The sequence below is a fragment of the Ursus maritimus genome, unplaced genomic scaffold (genome assembly GCF_017311325.1).
Source record: "Ursus maritimus isolate PB19 unplaced genomic scaffold, ASM1731132v1 scaffold_27, whole genome shotgun sequence".
Lineage (NCBI taxonomy): Eukaryota > Metazoa > Chordata > Mammalia > Carnivora > Ursidae > Ursus > Ursus maritimus.
In genome coordinates this window covers 12,306,827-12,328,191 of record NW_024425230.1, presented here as the reverse complement: position 1 = coordinate 12,328,191, position 21,365 = coordinate 12,306,827, and the positions used below count along the sequence as shown (strand labels likewise).

At 50.6% G+C, this 21,365-nt stretch overlaps 1 protein-coding gene across 2 annotated transcripts in view; it reads left to right on the top strand.

Moving 5' to 3' along the window:
* The window catches only part of NR2F2 (nuclear receptor subfamily 2 group F member 2), a 13,149-nt gene extending 7,233 nt beyond the window's left edge, over nt 1–5,916 (top strand). For both annotated transcript variants that reach the window (XM_008687618.2, XM_040642731.1), the window contains exons 2-3: nt 1,167–1,694; nt 4,440–5,916. In XM_008687618.2, the coding sequence (XP_008685840.1) occupies nt 1,167–1,694; nt 4,440–4,714 (803 nt within the window). In that variant the 3' untranslated portion in view covers nt 4,715–5,916. The remainder of the gene's footprint in view (nt 1–1,166; nt 1,695–4,439) is intronic.
* The last annotated feature ends 15,449 nt before the right edge of the window (nt 5,917–21,365 follow it).

Sequence of the window (21,365 nt, the reverse complement as noted above, 5' to 3'; positions counted from 1 at the left end):
AAAAAAAAAAAAAAAACAACAACCTGAGATTGTACTTTTGTACAGGAGGTTCAAATTACAAATGGCAATTTTATGCACTTCGCCGTATTAACGCTGCTGCCCGGGCAGCGCTCATGTGACCCTCCGTGGATTAACATTCTGCTAAAAAAAAAAAAAAGGATACCTCTGTTTTCTTTTTTCCTTTCACTTTTGAAAGGAGGAGAGCGCGATAGGGAGCAGGGAAGGGTGGGCGAGGGGCCCTCGGCGGCTGCTTTCGCTCTGCGCGAGTTGGGTCTTTGTGATATAAAATTCGCCGAGCGCCGCGAGCAGTGCTCGGCCAATGGCGCGCTCGGCGCCGGGCGCGGGCTCCGGACTAGGGCGACCGAACGCCGGGCTTTCTTTGTGTTTCTGCGAGAGCGACTCTCCCGGTCCGGCGTCAGATAACAGCCCGAGCCCGAGCCTCGCCAGCTTTCCCCGGCCCTCTCGGGCCCTACCCGGGCTGCGCCGGCGCCGGCCGCCTGCTCCCCGCCTCTCCCCGGCTTCCTCTCGCCTCGGCCGGCCTCTCTCTCCGCCCTCTCCCTCCGTCTCTCTTTCTTCGAGCACACTGATTAGGCTGCCGCCAGACCTCGGCTTTCCGCTCGTCTCTCACCGGGGGTTCCCCGCCGGGCTGGGGTTGGGGCTGCCGGGTTTGGGGGAGAGTTGTTCTGGGGTGGCCGCAGGCCATCTGGGGTGAACCCTTGTGTCTTTTTGCAAAAGCGTCTCACCCTCCCCCCCAGACTCGCCCCTCCCGCTCCCTCTCCTCCAATCAATAAGAAATATCAGCTGTTTAGCAGTAAAGAAGAAAGATGCCCCCAGAATGCTACATCCCGCCCACAGTGCCGGGGACCCCGAGGCAAAGTGGTCAATTCTGGGTCCTCGGCGGCCCAGCCCCGAGCGGGCCTCGGAGGCAAGTGTGCCGCTCTGGCAGCCAGAGCCTGCCTGGGTGGTGGTTTGAGAGGAGTGCTGCCGGGCTCCTGGCGACTTCCAGGTCTGTGGCCCTGGCGCGCTGGCGAGAGGGGCAGGCCTGCCTGTTCTGGCGCGGTGCGGGGTCTGGGTTAGGTGGGGGTCGGGCTGGGGCAGACCCCGCCGGGGTAGCTGGGGACAGAGGCTGGTCATTAACTGCGGGGTGTCTCCTTTCCTCCCCGCAGCGGTGCAGAGGGGCAGGATGCCGCCCACCCAGCCAACCCACGGGCAATTTGCTCTGACCAACGGGGACCCTCTCAACTGCCACTCGTACCTGTCCGGATATATTTCTCTGCTGCTGCGCGCGGAGCCCTATCCCACGTCGCGCTTCGGCAGCCAGTGCATGCAGCCCAACAACATCATGGGCATCGAGAACATTTGCGAACTGGCCGCGCGGATGCTCTTCAGCGCCGTCGAGTGGGCCCGGAACATCCCCTTCTTCCCCGACCTGCAGATCACCGACCAGGTGGCCCTGCTTCGCCTCACCTGGAGCGAGCTGTTCGTGCTGAATGCGGCACAGTGCTCCATGCCCCTCCACGTCGCCCCGCTCCTGGCCGCCGCCGGCCTACACGCCTCACCCATGTCCGCCGACCGAGTGGTCGCCTTTATGGACCACATACGGATCTTCCAAGAGCAAGTGGAGAAGCTGAAAGCGCTGCACGTCGACTCCGCCGAATACAGCTGTCTCAAGGCCATAGTCCTGTTCACCTCAGGTAGGAAGGAGCCCTGCCCTCTCATGCCCAAGGACTCCTAGCTCAGAGTTAGGGCCCAGAGAACTTGGGAGTCCCCAGAGGGAGCCCAGCCTCCCCCCTTGGAAGGCCAAACTGTTGAGTGCAAACTTGGAGTGGGAACTTTGTATAGGTGCTCGGCCTCACCAGGCCTGTCCAGGGGACAGGAGAGGAAGGCTGGACTTGAGGAAGGTGGCTTCAGACACAGGCTTGCAGGATGGGCCATGGGAAAGCCTCTCCGGCCTGCCAGACTGGGGATGCATGTTCCTTAGCCCAGGCCTTCAGGGCCAGCTGAGCCTGTGCAATCTCCCCTACCCCATGGCTCGCTCTCTGTCACCCTGGCTGAGCCTTGAGGAGATGCCTCTGGGCACTGGAGCTGTCCTGGCATCATCTCTGCAGGGGAAAGTTTGCCCCTGCAGGGGAAAAGTTTGTCTGCTAACTCAGTAGGAGTTGGGGCTCCAGGCAAATCCAACCTGAGGGCAGCAATTTTCAAAATCATATTCTTATTAAAACAATGCAGACTGCCAGGAGAGGAGGAAGAGCTGTCAGGAAGGGGCAAGAGGAAGAAAGGGGCCATCATAACTGTCCAGAGTGTCTGCGAGGGGTGCAAGATTCTGGCCTCCTGCTTCCTCTCCCCAGGCAGACACTTAAGGCAGTTCTCAAACAACCCAAAGTGTATGCCAGCTTGGGCTGGATATGAATGTTGCCAGAGATATAAAACCATCATTGACTGCATTATGAAATCTAATTAGTTTGTATGTAGTTTAACCTGTGTGAGTAATAGATCTAATATTAATTAACTCTTGAGGCCAAATGATTTTTGAAGGTGTCTGGCTTTCCACTTTGGGCCACACCTGAGCCTTTTGGCTGCCTCCAGGCTGAGTTGAGCCTATCCCAGGTGGGTGGAAATCACCCCCTCCACATTCTTGGTCTAAGTTGTCAGCTGATCCCTTTGTCATGGCTGAGAGGGGAGAGGGGTTCCCAATTCAGAATAACAAACATTTGGGTGTTGGTAGGGCTTGGAACCTAGAAACTGCAGTTTTTACAGCTTGTAGTCAGGACGCTAGGAGAGCTGAGTAGTTCTGTGGCAGACAAAAAGATTCACAGTCTCTTCCTTATTGTTTGAAAGAAATCTGGGGACCCAAGTCATTAGCTCAATCGATTGCAGGTTCTGAGTCCTTAACCCACTGTCTGTTATACATTGCTGTTTTTCACACATAATCTCCCCCCCCCAACAGCCACCCCAAATTCTGCGTTTGAAAGTCCTTAAGTAATCAATTAAAGGGCAGTGTCTGGGCAAGGAAGAGCTGTATGGAGAGAGGCTTGGATCTGGAGTATTTTTCTCAGGGGAACTGTCATAACTAGAACATTTGCCTGATGCAAATAGACAGGCAGGATATTCCCCTACCCCACAGCCACCTTCACCCCCATGCCACAACCCTGCTACACCCAGCCCATGATCCCAGACGATGGGGGTGTTGCTAATTTCTCGATATCATTGTTCGCTCTTCGCCTTACCCTTGGTCTTTCAAGGAAAGAAATGCCTGATACTGTCGTAACAGTTTAATTTATTACTATTTGCAAAATGTGGAGGCCTGTGTGGAGAATGCAAATCTCCTCACAAAGAGATAAAGGTCCCTCTTATCTGATTCATAGGGAGACATACAGTGTACCAATGCAGAGGGAGGGAGTCCTATGCAAACAGATCTTTTAATTCCTGACCACAGACACCTATGCATTCTCTCTACATGAGGAATCTTAGATACACACATGAGGAAATTGCATGTGTGTTCTGGTTCTTGGGGTGGAGGAAGTGGCGGCTGTTTTCAAATATCTGATTTAAGGATTCACAATATGCATGTGTTAGCCCCAGTCTTGTCTGGGGAGCCCAAAAAGGTCAGGTCACAACCTGCACTGCCTTCACTGAGAAGCCTCTCATTTCAAAGGCACTTATTGTATTTTCACATATCCAAAAGAGAAAAGTGTTTTCCTGAAGATAACAGGGAGGGGTTTCTTCTTGGAGGGACCTGAGTCTAAAAAAATAAATAAATAAATAAAGGGGGGTAGGAGAAAAAGGGAGCAAGAAGAAAAGGGGGAAAAGAAACAGCTCAAATGAACAGAGAGATCACAGTTTGCATGGCTGCCCTTCAATAGGGCTATACTGACAAGATCAGTTTTAAAGGGCCACTTAAATCAGTTTCAAAGACTGGAGAAAAATGAGTCGCCCTCTTTGGGGAGAATCTGAGGCTGGGTCGTGGACGCCATTACTAGAGGCTGGGCCAGGTTGTTGCCCCCCCCCCACTATATAATTATAAGCCAAACTATTATTTACAGAGGAGGAGGGGGAGGAGCCCTGGCAGTTTTCAGTTCATCTGTTTGTCTGTCTGTTTACTGACTTGAGCCAGATTTCACCCAATGCACTTTGCTTGGGCCTCCCAGTGACCAAGCCTGAGGACTGGGACAGTGAAAGCCTGCAGTGCACTGAGCTGTGTTTGACTTTAAAGCAACTACCCCAGGATCATCTCGTGCTCTCCTCCCCCCACCCAGCTCCCCTCCGCCCAAGTTTTCAGTACAGAGGCATTTGCTCCAGCTCCGGTTGGGGCAGTTTGACAGAGCCCTGTACACAGACCTCATGTGACCCATTTCAAACCTCTTAATCTGATGACTGAATTCTTCTTCTTCTCCTTCTCCTTTTTTTTTTTTTTTTTTTTTATTTAAACTTTCTTCCAGATGCCTGTGGTCTCTCTGATGTAGCCCATGTGGAAAGCTTGCAGGAAAAGTCCCAGTGTGCTTTGGAAGAATACGTTAGGAGCCAGTACCCCAACCAACCAACGCGATTCGGAAAGCTTTTGCTTCGCCTCCCTTCCCTCCGCACGGTCTCCTCCTCAGTCATAGAGCAATTGTTTTTCGTCCGTTTGGTAGGTAAAACCCCCATCGAAACCCTCATCCGGGATATGTTACTGTCCGGCAGCAGTTTTAACTGGCCGTATATGGCAATTCAATAAATAATAAATCAAAATAAGAAGGGGGAGTGAAACAGAGAGAAAGAAAAGGCAAAAGACTGGTTTGTTTGCTTAAATTCCTTCTGTTAAGAAAGGATATAAAAGGATGTTACAAGTTTGCTAAAAGAAGAGAGGGGAAGAATTTCATGGACTGTGAATTTCAAAAAAAAAAAGACTGTCAAATGAACTTTTACAGAATGCATTAAAAAAAAAAAACTCCTGTGTCGGTCAGAACAACTTGCTACTTATCATTTTTGTATAAAAAGGAAATTAGTCTTTTTCTTTTTTGGTAAATTTTTGAAAAATATTGCTAAAAGTGCATTTAAGGAGATTGGGAGAAAATTAGCAGAATGGAGAAAGTAAGTCTTTTTTTTTTTTTCCAAATTATTAATTGTCCTGTGTCTATGTACCTCTAGCTGTTCTTTTTTGTACTTTTCTGGTTCCAAACCAGTTTATTCTGTGGTTCTATAATAAGTTTTGATATAATCTTGGCTTCTTAAAAACTGTGTATCCTTAAAATATATGTTCTGCAAGAATTAAAACTGAGTCCATGAAAATATCATAGGAAGACATAAAACTTTAAAAGGCAACTCAAAGATGATGGAAACGCACTTACAAGTGGTGACCAAAAATTTTAGGTGAAGTTGAGCACTCTTAATTTGAGAACCGGAGGAACCACATACAACATTTAACTTCCCCTACCCTGCCCCCCCCCAAAAAAAGACACCACGACAAACCTAGCTTTTTAAAAATATTTTAAGAAAGAGAATGAACTGTGGAATCTATTGGCAGCCAAGGAATGTGTCCAAGACACATGCTGAGGTTTTGAATAAAAAGTGAACTTTTGTAATTTGAATTGGGTCCCGCTTAGTTCTTGAATTGTTACGAAAATCCTATATCTGTTTGTATATTTGCAAACCCTTTGTATTATAATTGTTGATATTTTCCCTTTTTAAAAAATACCATTGAAATCAGCATGACAAAATAACACTGTTGGCACTTATAGGTAACGTGATTGATTCAGTATCTTAGAGTTTACAGTTTGTGTTTTAAAAAAAACTGAAGGTTTTTTTTTTAAGTGCAACATTTCTGTATACTGTAAAAGTTATAATAACTGAACTGTTTGGTCGAGTCTTTGTGTGTTATATTCCAAGGAAAATTGAAAGTATTCAGAAATTAAAATATTATTTGATATCTGAAATCTGTTTGGCTGTCCCCACTCACTGTCTTTCTCATCGAGTAGAGCCCCTGTGAGCTCTCGCTGAGCCGGGCCGGGGGTCCATTTGTTTACTCCCCTCAGTCAGTTTGTTCAAAGGTGGACTAGTGTATTTGCCTGTTTAATTTGGGTGTGTGTGTGGGGGGGGAGAAGCTGAAGTTAATGGTTTATCTATGGTTTAGGAAGTGCCATACTGATATAGTAAACCACCCCCATTCACCTAATCCTCCTTTTAATTAAAAATGGATTTTCCAGGAAAAAAAAAGGCCCTTATATTTGTCACACTTAAGTGCCTGCTTAGGGAAGGTATTGTGGAAAGTATTAGAAATCTTGAAATCAGTATCTATTTTATGATCAGAAAAAAATACTGTTTTGTACATTTCTGACAGTTAAGCAAAAGACCGTTCTAGCAAGCTAATCACAGCATTGTAAATAGAGGGCAGTTGTTTGCAGTGAGTTTTTCCTTAAGTAGGTGTGATTTTTAAAAATACTCTGTGGTTCTCATCTAGCTTGGTTGTTGAGAGGATTTCAAATTCAGTGATAGAGCTTAGAGCGCTAAAGGGTCTGTTTTTAGTGTATATATGATAACTTGCGGTTGGCCTGCCTTTCCCCTCCCCCCTTTACGTTCATTCTGTGAGAGCATGACCACAGGTCAAGGGAGTCTTTTCCACTGGAGTTATGTACATAAAAACACATCGACATTTTGACATTTAGGATTGTGTAGATACAATCTGTACTGCTCTTGGGATCCTTTGTCCTTAGAAGCCAAATTAAGAAAAAGAAGAGAAAGAAAGAAGGAAGGAAACTTTACAGGGTGTGCTGATTTGGAAGTAGTAACTATTTTGTTTTAGAGGTGTTTTTTTTTTTTTTTCCTCTTTCTCTTTTCCTGGTTTGAAGGAAGCTCAGTGTGTGGGAGCTTGCAATTTTGTTCTTGTTGAGGTTTTCCAGCACCCCCCCCCCACCATCCTTCACTATGCTGTGGTTTAGCGGGTGGGTAGAGGAGGTGGGAGAAAAGGGATCATTTTGTAAAGTGTATTAAACTTTGATACTCAGTTCCAGTCAATACATGTAGACCAGAAAAATCTGTCTGATTTGTGAATTTGAGCAGAGTCCTCCCATCTGACCCCCAGCTTCTTTCTGTAGATATATACATACATAAATACAAGTATGTTCTTAGGGCAGAATATCGCTGACCTTTAGCTCGAGGTTTGTCGGTTGTTGTTTATTTTCTCCTCTTGCAAGTGCTATCCATGTGAGTGTGTGAAGTTTCTCTAATAAGTAAAACACAGGCCCTTTTCCTTGTTTGTTTTGTGTTAGTTTATTGTAAACAGCCATTTGTTGTAAATTATTATTGGCATTAAATTATAATTTATGATTTTCAAAGCAAAAGACAGTCCCTGTTTTATTATGCTTTAAGCATGTGTTCTAGTCATTGGAAATCTCTCTCACTCTCTCTGAGTTTCAGCAATGAGCTTGGGGTCTGCAAGGCAGAAAAACAGGACCCAAAATTTTTCAAACGGTTAAAACAAAACCTCTTGTATATGTTTAGAGTGGCCGGAGGAGGATCTGTTTAGAGTCTTGAGTTTGGTTTAAGTTTATTGCATTTAAAGAAAGTTTTTCTTTTCACGCTGAGTTAGAACAAAAGATCTTTGCTGCAACTGAACTGGACAAAAGACGAGGGCTGGGACCCAGCGAGTGCGTTCTGTGTGAAATTGACGAGATCTTTAAAAAAGCTGCTAAACATGGCGACTCTTTCCCTTTAAGTGTCTCTTTTTCCTTGCTGGGTTTTTTTTTTTTTTTTTCCATCTGATCTGAGCTCGCTTTATTTCTTTTCCCAACCCGCTCCCCCTCCCTCCTCTTGGCGCTCGGGGGTGTGAGAGAACCCAGTTAGACGCGAAATGCAACAATAGTCCGAGGAGAGAGAGAGGGGCGATCGCTGCTTCTCGCCACTTTCAAACAAACCTGGGGGAAGACTGAGCTGGGGGTGTGTGTGTGTGTGTGGAGCGGGGAGGGGGGAATGTAGCCCGCTCGCTCGGCTCCCGGTCGCCCTGCCTCGGCCCTTCTGCATTAGTTCTCTCTGGGCCGCGAGGGGCTGGGGCTCAAAGTTAGCGGGCGACGTCCGGGGCTGGTCCCGCGGAGACGGCTGCGTTCGCATCCGGCCGGCTTGCAGGGACGGGGGCCTGGAGTTGGCAGCAGCTGCGGAAAAGTGCCTGCCCCCCAGCCCCCGCCCCCCACTTACGTGCGGCGGAATTCCGCCAGCGCCCCCGGAAAGTCCGGGGTGCCGGGCGCGCGGAGCTGCACTCCCTGGATGTGCACGGAGCGGCGACAGGCGGGGGGCGGGGGCGGGGGGAGGTCAGGAGGAGCTCGAGCGTGTGAAACTCTGCCTCGAAGCTCGCTTTTGACTTGGTCCTATGAGCTGAGCCAACATGGCGTCTCCCATTGCACCGCGAGCGCCGGGCTGCCAGGCACGGCAGGGCCGGGTAATAGAAAACACATTGGTTACCAAAAAGAAAAAGGGGGGGGGCGGCTAAAGGCCATTCCATCTGCAGGCAGAAAACCCTCTTTTAAACTCTTGCTGGTGAGTGAGTGCGGTCCTCGATTATTCTGTAATTAAAGCAGCAGAATTCGTAGGGAAAATACTGGTAACGCTGTATCCCCTTCTCTCTTGCCCCCCCCCCATAATTAGGAGAGTTTATTTCATGTCTCCCCTCCCTATAGGAGCCAAATTAGAAAAAGCAAAAGTCTGTCTCCTCAAAGCATCTTAAATGTTTGAATGGTATAGGGGGAGGGGGAGAGGCCAGTATTTACAGACCTGGTCAGTGCTCGCGCTCATTAATGCAGGGGCTGCGCCGGGGTTTGTGCGGGCCGGGTCCAGCTGGGGGGTGGAGGCTGGGCTGTGAACCCCGCCGGGCGTGGGCAGAACTTGCTGCTTGCCTGTCAAAGTTACAGTAAAGGTGGCTTTCCGGGCGGAGGGCTGACTGGGGGCGCGCAGCGGCGGAGGGCGGGTTCCGGGCGGGTGGTCGCAGGCCCTAGAAATGTGTGAGCCTGCGTGGACGGCGCCCCTGGCAGGAGCGCGCCCGCAGCGGAGGATCCCCTTTCTTTAATAGGTTTGAGTGGGCGAGGCCGGCGGTGGGACAGACTTGGCCTCCCAGAGAGGGTCTTCAGAGGGCCTTTGGAGAGACAGTGGATTGGCCCGGGCCGAGCTCTTAGCGGATGAGGGACTCGCCCCTTATGTCCAATTCCAGCCCCTGCCCGGGCCTGGAGACCCCTACCCTCAGCCGCCTGGGAGGGAAGCGAGGTAGTCTCTGAATTCCGGGCCTCGTCAAGATTTATTGAAGTTGGGTTTTAAAAACGTGCTTCAGATGATTTTTCCCATTTTCTCAGATTTCAAAGGCTCCCTGCAGTGCGGCTGCCTAATTAATGGTGAAATTCAACTAAATCTAATTATGCAGTAATTTTAAAGCAGTTAGTGCTGGGCGTTGGTTTGTAATAGGACCCCAGTTTTTTAAAGTTTGCTTACTGTGTTGGTTTAGGGGAAAGCCATCTTTTGTATGGCAAAGAAAGACTGGGAAATAGTTTTGCTGCATGAACCGGAGGGCTGAGAACCGTCCCCACCCCGTCACCTTCAACCCCCATCCCTGTCTCCTGTCCGCTCGCTCTCTCTTTTGCCCTCTCTCAAGCTCAAAAGCTGAGCGAGGTGCTCACCCAGCAAAGAGACCCGTTTTCATAGCCAAAGGGGAAAGAGAGAATTTTTCATAAGGAGACACAAAGGGGCTTAATATCTGCTCTCCTGGACCCATCTGTAAGGGCCCGAAAACAGGGAAGGGACTCTCATCTTCTCTAATAGAGAACAGATTTCCTCCCCTTAACATCCATTGTCATTAAGGCGAAAAGCTGACTCTCGGAGTTATAAATCTTATCGTCCTTCTGATAACACACTTGTAATAAGTTAGCGTCCTATTCAAAGTGAACTGTAAAACTGCCTCATTTAATATGGCATCTGTGTCATTAAAACTTTTATTATTTTTTCCCCCTCGCGTCTTGCAGGCCTGGCATTCCGTCGAGCTCTGAGGTGCCTATTGGGCCTCTGGGGTAGGGCCAAGGGGGAGAAGGTGTGAGAGATGGGCTGCCTGGTTTCAGCCTCTGGATCTTAGTCTGGGGTGAGAGACCCCTGAGGCAGAGAGGGCCTGGGGGGATGCCGTGTCCCCCTTTCCCATCCCCCGGAGCGGCCCCCTCGAAATGACGTTCCTTGAAAGAAACATGCTTGTGATTAGCTAAGCAAACACATCTGCTTTCGGAGTTGGGCCTTCGTTAATTAGCTGAACAAAGGGCCGTTTTGCTTTTTACCTTTTGCTGGGGGAGAGTGTGTTATTTCAGGAGTGTCGCGGGCCCTCCTCTTTTCAATTGCAGCCACGACGTTAATTTTATTGGGATTACTGATGGGAAATGAGGTGGCGCAGGCTTCCGAGAGGAAAAGCTTGATCATTACCCCCTTTGGAACTATATTTTTCCACCAACCTCCTGCTCGCGAGGAGGGGGTGGGGGGGCCAAACTGCTCAGCAAGTTCGGAGCAATTGGAATCAAGCTCGCGGTGCGCTGATCTCGGGTGACAGAGCGTGTGTTGGAGCTGAACTCTATAATTTGCGCTTCTGTTCCTTTATTAGCCCTGGACAACGAACTAATGAGCTTTGGCCAGCACAGTGTCACTTGTATTTATTTTCTTATGGCAACTTTGAGATAGCGGAAGTGTTCCTTACCAAGAGCCAGGGAGGGCCCGGAGTCCTGACCGCTGCTTTCCTGGCCCAGGTCGGTGGCTGTGTCCCAGGGGAGCGAGGGCGCGCGCAGAACTGACGAGCTTGGTGACTGGGCCTTTAGATGAGGCCTTGGGGGCGCTCAGGAAGGCGTTGGGCCCTTTGGAGGCCCAGGCCTTCCTGCAGGCCCAGGTTCTGAGATTGAGGTCGAGGGACGCAGGGCAAGTCTGGGGCAGGTCCCCAGGCACGAGATGGTCGAGGTGCAAAGGTGGCCTGGAGCCCTCCTGGTAGGGGAAGGAGGAGGGATCCACGGGCATGACTAAGTCAGGCCAAGGAACCCTTGGAGCAGCGGGGCTATCGTGCCCTGTAGCCATCGGGACTGCTTTGTGCTGAAGGAAGCCTGGCTCAGCTGTCTGGCTAACTGTTTCGGGGCGATGAGAGGATGCTTTAAAGGAACTCTGGGGGTTCTGAAGTGCGGAGGCTCCTCTCCCCCTAGTTTGGCTGCTCCAAGCAGTCTCAGTTGGAGAGGCCTGGAATAAAGTAAAGGAGGTGTGAGGGGGAGTGGGGACAGAAGGGGGTCGACGGAGGCAGTGCAAATGTCCCTTGTGCCCTGGTAGAGAGAAAAGGAGCCCCCCATGCTGCCAAGTGCGTGGGGGAGGGGGGCGCCAGGGAAGGGGAAGCCCAGGGAACTGCCAAGCGAGTGGGGACTTCTCCGCTCCGCCGCCTGCGACTTCCTGCGGCTCTTGCCTTGCTCCCTGCCAGGCAGCCTTTGCTAATAACGCCCAGGCTCCGTGCCCCTGCCCGCCCCATCTCTCCTCGCCTCTCCTCGATTTATCCCTCTGCCTTACTACCCCCTCCCCACCTCTTCCTTCCTTCCTGCAAATGGGTGTTAACGTGGGTCTTTATGTTCTGTCTATAACTAGGATGTAATCACGCGCCCCATGCCTCTCTCTAAAAGCATTTAATAAATGTCTATTAAAGCGCTACAAATGTAAGATGAATTTAGTGGCGTGGCTGCCTCCCTGAATCCGAACGGTAATGATGGATTTATCAACGGGGATTCGTCTTCAGCCCAGCGAGGGAGGTTTACTCAGCAAATACGTCGGCGAGCACCCACCCAAATACAATCATTTGACCCCCCGCAGGCGCTAGCCGCCTCACCCTTTCTGCCGGGCCAGTGCCGAGCAGGGAAGACCAGAGGGGCATCGCCCCTCTCCTGGCTTCTCGCCCCCTCCTCTGTCTCCTCTCGGCCTGCAGGTCTCCTGGCAGGCATGGCAAACCTAGCATGGGGGTTTGGAGGTGGGGAGCTGGTGGTGACCGGGTTAGATCACACGATGGAGTGTGGGCTGTCTTGGATTTGCCGGGAGACGTCAGTGGGCGCTCTCCTGACCCTCTTGGTTTTGAAGGGGTGGCAGCTGATTCAGTCTGCGAGTGGGCTCTTGAGTACCCTGACTTTGACCAAATCTTAGGTGGTGGGATCCTTGCTGGACCCGCAGCCCAGCCCTGGGCAGGATTCTAGAGGAGGCAGCTCCAAGACAGAGACCTCGGGCCCCAGGCCCTCTGAGAGGCCCCAGCGTGCCCAGAGCGGGTGCCTGGCACACCCACCTTCCCTGGGCTCCCCGAAACCCGCCAACCCAAAGCAGAGGCGGCTGTAATCCAAGGTGATGGGTGTAGGCTCCAAGGCAGGGCAAAACTCCCAAGTCTTTCCCCCTAAACAGATCTGGCTTCTCTCCCACCTGCCCCAGCAAAGCCCACCTGGCCATTTTCAAGTTTTTGTGGCTGTGGATTTTTAGAATTTGGTTTGGACTGTGATCGTTAACGTACACGGCCCCGGTGACCACCACCTCTTTCTTTCTTTTATCTTTCTTTTCGAGGGGGAGGAAAGTGCTAGCCTGTTCCATCAAGCCCAGTTCGCATTCGCTTTGGCCTCTGATTTCTCTTTCTTCTTTGGAAATTTCATTGAGATGTCTCTGTACTTCGCTTGTCAGTTATCTTTGTTCCTTTTAAATAAAGGGCTTTTAAATGGACTTATTGCTCCCAGCGTGGGTTCCTCTCTCTAAATGTTAGAAAATTGTGCCATCTACCCGCTATGCTGAGTACTGTCACACTCGGAGACCTCGGGGACCTCCGGGCCGGCTTCAATGCTGCCGTGTCAGGGGCCGCCGGCAGCGGGAGGAGGGGGCGGCTCACGTGGATTTTTTACAGATCTCCGCCTGCAGCCGGCCCGCGTGGCCACTCCGGGGCACGGCCCGCAAGCAGCCGCCAGCTTGATGGCGGCTTCGAACTTGGCGGCAGTGGCTGATCTCGGACCGAAGCGCAGGCGTGCCTGGGACCCTTCTCTTCCCGGAGATGCCCCGGGCCCGGGAGGGGGGGGGCGCGGGGGCTGGTTTAGACGGAACAGCCGCTGGGGGTCGGGGAGATCGGAGGACAATGGGGGGGGGGAGCTGCCGGGGAGGGGCAGGGGGCGATTTCGTGGCGCAGCTTTGGGGAGCTCCTGCCCGTCTCCAGCTCTCCCTCTCCCTCGGGAGAAGCCGGGCTGAGGCCGGTGGAGAGCGACGGCCGCCGCCGCCTGGCTTCCCAGTCTCGGGGAGAGAGAGAGAGGAGAGCTCGGGCCAGGCAGTTTGGCTCCAACTTTCAGCTCTGCTTCCCAGGCTAGAGAGATTTCTGATGTCTTTTGGAAGGCCAGAACTTCCTTTCCTTTAGGGCAGCGTGGTTTAGATGGATCGCGTTTGAACAAGTCAGATGGCTGATGTGGGGTCTCCTCACCCCGACCCCCTCCTCTGCAAAAACATCCCTCCCGCAACTGAAGGTTCTTTTTTGAATGAGTTAAAATGGATTAACAGTTTAGATTTTATTATGTGGCTACCTCTCTCAGCTGGCTTTTTTTTTTTTTTTTTAACCCAATAGGGGTATTAGCTAAGATTTCCAAGTGTCAGTTGGGTATTTTATGCTCGTGGGGGAAAAAATTCTCCGATACGGTTTATGACTTTTATTACATGTTTCACACTGTTCGAGAAATGGAGTTTTAAGCAACATACAATTAAATCTATATTGGTCTTTGGAGAAGGGCCAAGGAACTCGACAATCAATTAGTTTAGATCTTTTGATACTTGTTGCTAAAATCAAAGTGTAAAACTACAACCTCAAGGTATAGCTGCTCCCTCATTTTCCCTGAGGTCATGGAAATGGCAGTTGCTTTTTCTTCCTCCCCAAGTTGTTTTTCCTAATCATTCTGCACAGATTAGTCTTTAAAGAATCAGGCTGTTTTCTATGTTTTCCTTCTTTTTTCTCCCTCTTCCTGCAGTCTCTCATCTCCTGCCTTTCCATCCAGGTTTCGTTTTTAAAAATACGTTCATTTTAAATTTGTATTATTTGACAAATGAATTTTCCATTCACCCTCTCTCTCATCTCCCCCACCCCCCCGACCGACACTAAGAAGGGAAACTGTGTTTAATAACCACAATAATACAGTGGTTTCTAGACAAAGGCAAAATTATATTCTTTATAACCACAACAGGATGGGGGTAAGGGGATTCTCTCTCTCTCTCTCTCTTTCTTATCTCTGTCTCTTTAAATAAGAAGCTTAGGGAATATAATCTCTGCCATTGAACAGAAACTGCTTCCTTCTTGAAAATACCACCATTCCCTCTTCCCTGGCTCTCTCTGGGCAAATCCCCTCCACTGTCTGGCAGGCATCTGCTTGCCCTTGGTCCTGAGCAGCGGTGGGGGTGGGCCTATGGAGATCCCAGGGCTCAGGAGAAAGCTTTAGGACCCTGCCCACCTGTACCAGGCAGTTGAGGCAGGGCTGCTTCCAGGTTCCAGAAAGGGGCTTGCTAATTTATTAAATAATTCTCACTTCCCCTTACCTTCTCCCTACAGCCACCTAGGTTCCTAAAAGGATGGGGGAGGGGTCTTGAACTACACATCTATCCCCCCCATTTCCTTTTCCTCTTTCCAGCCCACCCCTCACCCCCACCCCTTCACCAGCCTCATCACTAATTTAAAAACCCTGTGGCTTTGGGACTGAGCAGGCCAGTCATTGAGCTGTCAATCTCCACCAGGACAGAATGTCTAGAATATCCTCTCTTCTCCAAAAACAGGTTCTAAACCAAGTGAAGCAATTGGGCAGAGTGCCATTAAGCTCCCTCCAGAAGCCTTCCTTTTCCTCCCAGGGAATGAGGACCCCCGGGGACTGCAGGGATCTTTGCCTCCTCCCAATGCTGTGGGTCCGTGAGGTCGCCTTCGACCTCACCGTTTGCCCATCCATATGCCACTGCCCTAATTGTAAAGAAGGTCTGGGAAACATTTTCTCTGTGCTAATTTTATATTTCCCCTTTCCCCCTTGCAACATTAAACATAATTTTGCGCTGTCACTGTCACTAAGACTGTGGTTTGTTGATGTCTCTACTTGGAAACAGGACCCCTTTGCCTCCGACAGGGAGTCCTCCCCACCCAGCCTCTGGGAGGCTCCGGCTCCATCGGTGACTTTCGGGTTTCTGTGAAAAGGCTGGGGGGGGGGGCGGCGGGGAGAGACCACAGCCATAAAGGCCGGAAGGAGCCCTACCAGAACCCCACGATCATTTCAAACCCTCTTTCCCTATGCCAGCAGGAGCAAATGTGTTTTTGATGTGCGTTTGGTTGTTGGCTTGTTTGTTTAATAAAATCCCTGTGTATGCATGTGTGTTTTAATGTCTCCATGTCTGTGACGTATAACCACAGCCACTCCACTTTTCAAATTTCCCTTTGAAATTCTTTTTTGTTTGTTTGTTTTGGGGGCTGTCCTCTTCAACTTCTCTCTCTGTTCTTTAGCCCTCCTCCCCACCATCCCCACCCCACCCCCATATATTTTCTCTGGCAAAGCAATAATCCTCGGGCCCAGTGGCCACGTTCCTGGAGATAAAATCCATTTATCCCTTGTGTGGCCTCACCAAGGCCCAGTTTTCCGGGGCCCTTGGTGATAGACTGGAGCAAGGGAGATGAAGATATTTCTCATTTCCCAGGCTCTGCTCCTCCTGCCTCTTAATGTGCCAGCCTGGGGGGCTCCACAGTTGCACAAATGCACCCAATGTCTCTAGGTTTGCTCTCTGTGCCTGGTTGCGGTTCTGCCTGCTTTCATTTGTTTTCTTTTTCTTTGGAGGAGCTGCTAGTTACTCTCCACAACAGGGTTTCAGAGCTCGTTTGCACCAAGACTGGTGGGTTTCAGAGCGATTATCTCATTTCGCTGGTGCAGAGCGAAGCCGCTTGCAGCCCCTGGGTCAGGCATTCAATGGAAGGCCCATGTCACAGACCCAACCCGAAGGTTAATTTTCCCTCATTAGCATCTCCATAGTTCTCTCCTAGCACAGGATCTCAGGTCCTTGCCTGCTGTCTTCTCCCTGCTCCCTCCTTAAAGTCTCTGGCATATTCTCTCTCTCTCCTGGTCCCCTCTACACAATCATATATTCTGCAGGGTCCTATTGGATCCATAGACTCTAATCATTGAAAACCCATCTCATCAATTTCCAGTTTGCCTACTTTTATCCTAGAGCCACTTTCCTCCATCCACATCTCCCTCTCTCTCTCTTCCCCCTCTCTCCCTCTCTCTCCCCTCCACCTCATTTACAAACGTATTCTGCTTTATTTGAATTAGTTCTCTTCTCCCCTTTTACTTTATCCCTCCCCCCCCCCTTATTCTTTCATTCACTGCTAGTAAAAGCAAAAGATACAAAATGGCAAAGTTCAGCTGCGTGTGCATGGGGGGGAAGCCAACCATCCCAGCCACCTAGAAAGAGGCTGGAGATTTGTAATGACAGAAGAAACAACAAAGAGAAGAGAATTGCATTTGCGGCTTAAGTGGGCAAGTGTGTTTGTGTGTCTATATCTGTGTGTGTTTTTAAGATTTCTTTGAACTGCTTTTGTGCTGACGCCACAGAGGCATTTGCCGAAGCCAGTCACGGTATAGGGACTTTGAGTTAACCTCTTATATCAAATGAATCTTTTCATTTAGAGACCAATAAATCTCAATCTCTAGCTACCTTTTGTAGCCTGAGCTCAGTGAGACAAGACTGAGGCTTATAATAAAGACCCGATAAAGTTTGCCAAAGTTATTCCCCCCCATCCTATTTTAACCAATCTAGAAAATTCCCCCATCCAACAAATAAAAGTTCAGGGAAGCAGCAGCTTTTCCTCAGTGAGGAGAAGGGTGGAAATTTCTTTACCTTTTCACAGCAAGCCTGTTGACCGAAGTGGCTTTCCAAGCTCAGACATTGAAATGATTTATAGTTTTTCAACAAGTCATTATTTTGGTGTGTTGTTTAGGTGGGGCTGAGACAATCTAATCATCAGTGTAAGACTGGAGAAGGGGATTGTCTGTGACCAAGAGGAGAGTTAACACCAGAAACATGAAAGCCAGTCCGGTCTCCAGGGATGGAATTTGGAAAGAGCCTGCACACGTCTGCTCCTGAGCTATAAAGAAATACATTGTTAACAACAACAAAACAGACAATGCCCTGAGCTCTGCCTTGAGTCAGAGCTGAGCTACTTTCAAGATTTTTTAGCGGCACTGTTCATTTTGATGGGGTTTCTGGGCCATTTGAAATTCAACCTTTAGCCAGCTTGCTCATGGGGTATGGTTACTACCCTTATGATTTACTACCCCTCCTCCTATATTTTCTTTATTTCCTGATGGCCCCCCAGGGGGCTAATCTTTTTTTTCCCTTTCTTTTATATTTTCCAGTTTTGTTCTCCCCACTAACGACTCAGTGTTTTTCCTGTTTCTACTGATCACTCATTTGCTTCCTTTCTCTCTTTCCTTCCTTAAGAGACAGGGGAAAATAAAAAGAATGGGAGGGGGATTTCCAAATGGTTCCTCTCTAAATGTTATTAATTACTGCTACAAGGCAGGCGATTCTTAACTAATAACAAAGTTGTAAATTACCACTGACTTTCAAATATTTCTCATTTGTCAGCTCTGATTGATTTGATTAATATTCTGCTCTTTGAAATAATTTTAGCCACACTTACGATCAGCTTTATCCATGAAGCAAAGAGCAGACCGTCACCCCTGCGCGGGACCCTGTCCCTCTGGTTTTACTCTTTATGTGAAGTTTTCGTTTCCATCCTGAGGCCTGATTTGGTCTGGAAAGCAGTGCTGGAAAGGTTCACAGGCAGTTAAAACTGCAGGGATGGAGCAGACTGGCATATATACCTGCAGATGTTCAGTGACTTACATGTAATTTCGGAAACACTGTCGAGGAAATTAATCCTATTGAAAGGACCAAACAATATCATTTCCTAGGTCTCCTAAACATATTTTTTCCACCCTCCAGATTCAAGGATGAAGGAATGGACCTTTAAAGGATTCCTAAATTCAGGAAACCCACCCAAGCCAAGCCCCATCTCTCTTTATCGTCCTCCTTAACATTTTTAGGAAAGAGCCAGCGTATTCACAGCTCACCTATCAAAGACGGGGATTGAGGGCGGAAGGTGTGTGTGTGGGGGGGGAGGCAGGGTCAAAGGGGCTCCCAGGACAGGAGCAAAGGGAAGACCTCACATTCTGGGGAGGGGGTTTTATTTTCCAAAGGTCCCTTTCCCTTCCACCATCATATCCAGAATGCAATTTTTGAAGCTATCAATACCCGCTGACTCCAATACTTCTCGAGTTTTAATCTTAATTATATTATTAAGTGAAGTACTGTGCTGTCAGGGAATTGAACATGATTTATGACGTCTGCCTATTAGAGGATCGATTGTGAATATCGCTACTATCATCTATCAATATTCTTAGGCCGGGGGTATTTCTCGCTCCACGATTGTTATTTGTAATACCGAAATGATAGACTGCAGGAAAAGACTATTTCTTCTTCGCAGGACTAGCTTTCCAGGTGCAGCAGGGAGTCCGTGTGGGGAGGCAGGAGGCTCTGCGTGTTCTAACCACATCTCACGCCCAGAGAGATTCTAAAGATTTTTTTTTTTTTTAATCTTAAAACCAGTGAAGTCTCCCTTAGGTCTCCTAGAGGAAGGAAAGCCAGAGTCGTTTTTAGGGAAAGAAGTAACCTCCGTAGGTAGATATTGGGGGCGAGCGTATTCTAGCTGCCAGGTGATTTGCAAGGAGACTAGAAAGAAAAAAACTAGCAACGAGGGGCCCCCTTTATATAAGAATATCTGGATGGGGGCTGGCAGGGAGTCCTGGGGGACTTTTTGGAGCAGATGCCCGGGCCCTGGCTCTGCCCTTGGACTCGAAGGTGTCCAATTTCTGGGATCAATCAAGGCTCTCTACGCCAAGCCACCCCTGCAACCACACTTCCACCTGCTCCCGCCTCCTCTACATAGGTGGAGGCGGGTGCGAAACGCGCCGCGGTAAGCCTGGAGGAGCCTGAACGCGGAGGCCTTTTGTCTCCAGACAGAGCGCAGCGCCTGCTTTTTTCCACCCTCTCGGGGCACGGTACGGGGTCACCGGCGAGTCTCGGCCCCTGCTTTAGGGGGATGGGAGGGAGAGGCGGTGAATGCAGCAAAACTCCTGCTCTCGGGAGCGGCCTTGGACCGCAAGCTGGAGAAACCCCGCGGGGTGTGGTGGAGCCGGGAGCGGCGGGAGTGCTCCCAGGGCCGCCCGGCCTGCGCCCTGCTGCAGCCCAGGGCGCGCACGAGGCCTCGGAGGCCGGAGACTCCCTTCTCGGCTGCCGAGGCCCCGGAGTCGGTCAAGCGCCCCCTGGCACCGCGAGGGAGGCGCACCTCGCCTGGAGCAGTGCGGCCCCGACCTGGGCGGGAGGAGGCGCAGGACGCGGGCCCCGGGGCCAGGATGTGAGCCTGGCCTCCGCGCGCCGAGCGCTTGCCATCCGCCCGGGCCTGGCCTTCGCGGCCCTCACTGCCCAGCCTACTCTCCTCCGGCGTTCCAGTGCGAAGAAGTGGGAATGTCACTGGAACCTGTTTGGCCTTCCCTCTGCCCGGCCACAGACGAACGCAGGCGGGGAGGGAGGACGCCTTGGCCCCGCTTCTGGCGGCCAGCAGCGCCCCGCCTCTCCTGGCCCGGAGAATACGTTTCGGGGTAGAAACCTCTACCCCGGCCACCAAATCGCACCTACCTAGCTACCTGCCTGCCCCATCCCGACCTCCCTGCTCTGAGGCCTACCCTTGGCCCCTATGGTTTGTCCGCAGATTTGGAGGCTTCCAGGGGTATGGACGCAATGGCTGGTACATAGTAAGCACTCAATAAATGTTAGCTGTGGTAATCATGAGGCACATCAGGTCTCCTTCGTGGTCATCTCAGTCTCTCACACTCGTCTATCACAGACCAATCACTACCTAGCTAGGGTTCCCAAGACCCCTACTCGTGCCCAGGGATTGGTCAGCTACCCCTGCCCTCTCTGAGCCCTGGAGCCACAGCCCTCCGCCCTAAAATGCCTGTAAAACACCCGAGACTTCTGCGGTTCTCCCCCTAGGGTGTGTGTCCAGGCCTGGGCCACCGGGAGCAGAAGAGACTGAAGCGTGAAGCAAATGTTAGCAGGTCCTTATTGCAGTCTGCCCAGGTCAGCGCCAGCGCAGGGGAATTTCGGTTAAATAAGAACATCCTGGGACAGGGGATGGTGGTTCGTCGTTTAAAAACAAACCATAAAAAAGGGACTCTTTTTCATGGGACAGAGAGAGAGAGATAGAGAGGGACAGAGAGAGAGAGGGAGTGTGTGTGTGTGTGTGTGTGTGTGCTTGGAAGGAGGCGTGGGGATCAGGGGCAGGCCGAGGCAGGAGGAGCAACAGTAGATGAGTCAGAAGCAGCTGAATGACACCTTTTTCTTCCAGAAACAATTCTTTGGGTAAGCTTTTAATTGCCAGGCCAAAAGGAATGAGTTGTCGGAGACACCGCCCCTCAGTATACGTACAACGCCGTGTAGCCGGGTTTTGTTTTATGACCTTAAATAAATACAACGCCGTCTTCCTCATTTTTATTATCAGTCACACTAAAAGTAGTGTTGTTATTTTGCAAACAACACTTCAGTTCTAGATGGCCCCTGGAGCAGGGCCGGAGCCACGCCCAGGACCGCGATCACCTGCTGCGCTGCGGCTGGGACTTCGTCCCCTCATCTCCGCTTCCCTCCCCCACCCCCCAGGCTGATGGATATTCTTGGATGCGGACCCCTTTAAAAACGACACATGTCTTGTCAATACAGACCATCCATCCTCTCCTGCTTTCTCATCATTTGTCGGCGCGAGGAGGGACCCAGGCGCAGGCCCAGCGGCGCGTGTCACTCGGCCTGCATTGTACCGTAATCGCCAAAACCTTGGCCTAATTTGCAACTAATATATCTCGAGCGAAGGAGTCGGCGAGAAATCAGTGGCCCAAAGAGCTAGATTTAAGCTTTGGAGGGATCGGAAATTAAGGGACTGGAAGGAGGATGTGATTCATATTATTCTCCCCTCTCCCCCTCCCACACACGACCGTAAGTCTACCCGCTCGGCCTTCGGGGACGCGGCCCTTATCTCTCCGCGGCCAGTGTCCCTGTCGCTTGCTTTTGTCGCTCCGGACCACTGTGTCTGGGGCGCCCTACGCCTGGCTTCTCCTAGCCCCCGGGAGGAGGCGCTGGTGCCCGGGTCGGCCCCTGGTCCCTCCCAGCCGGCGTCCTGGAGCCCCCATTCACAAAGCCCGGCTTGGAGGAGGCGATACACACACACACACACACACACACACACACACACACACACACACACACACACAGAG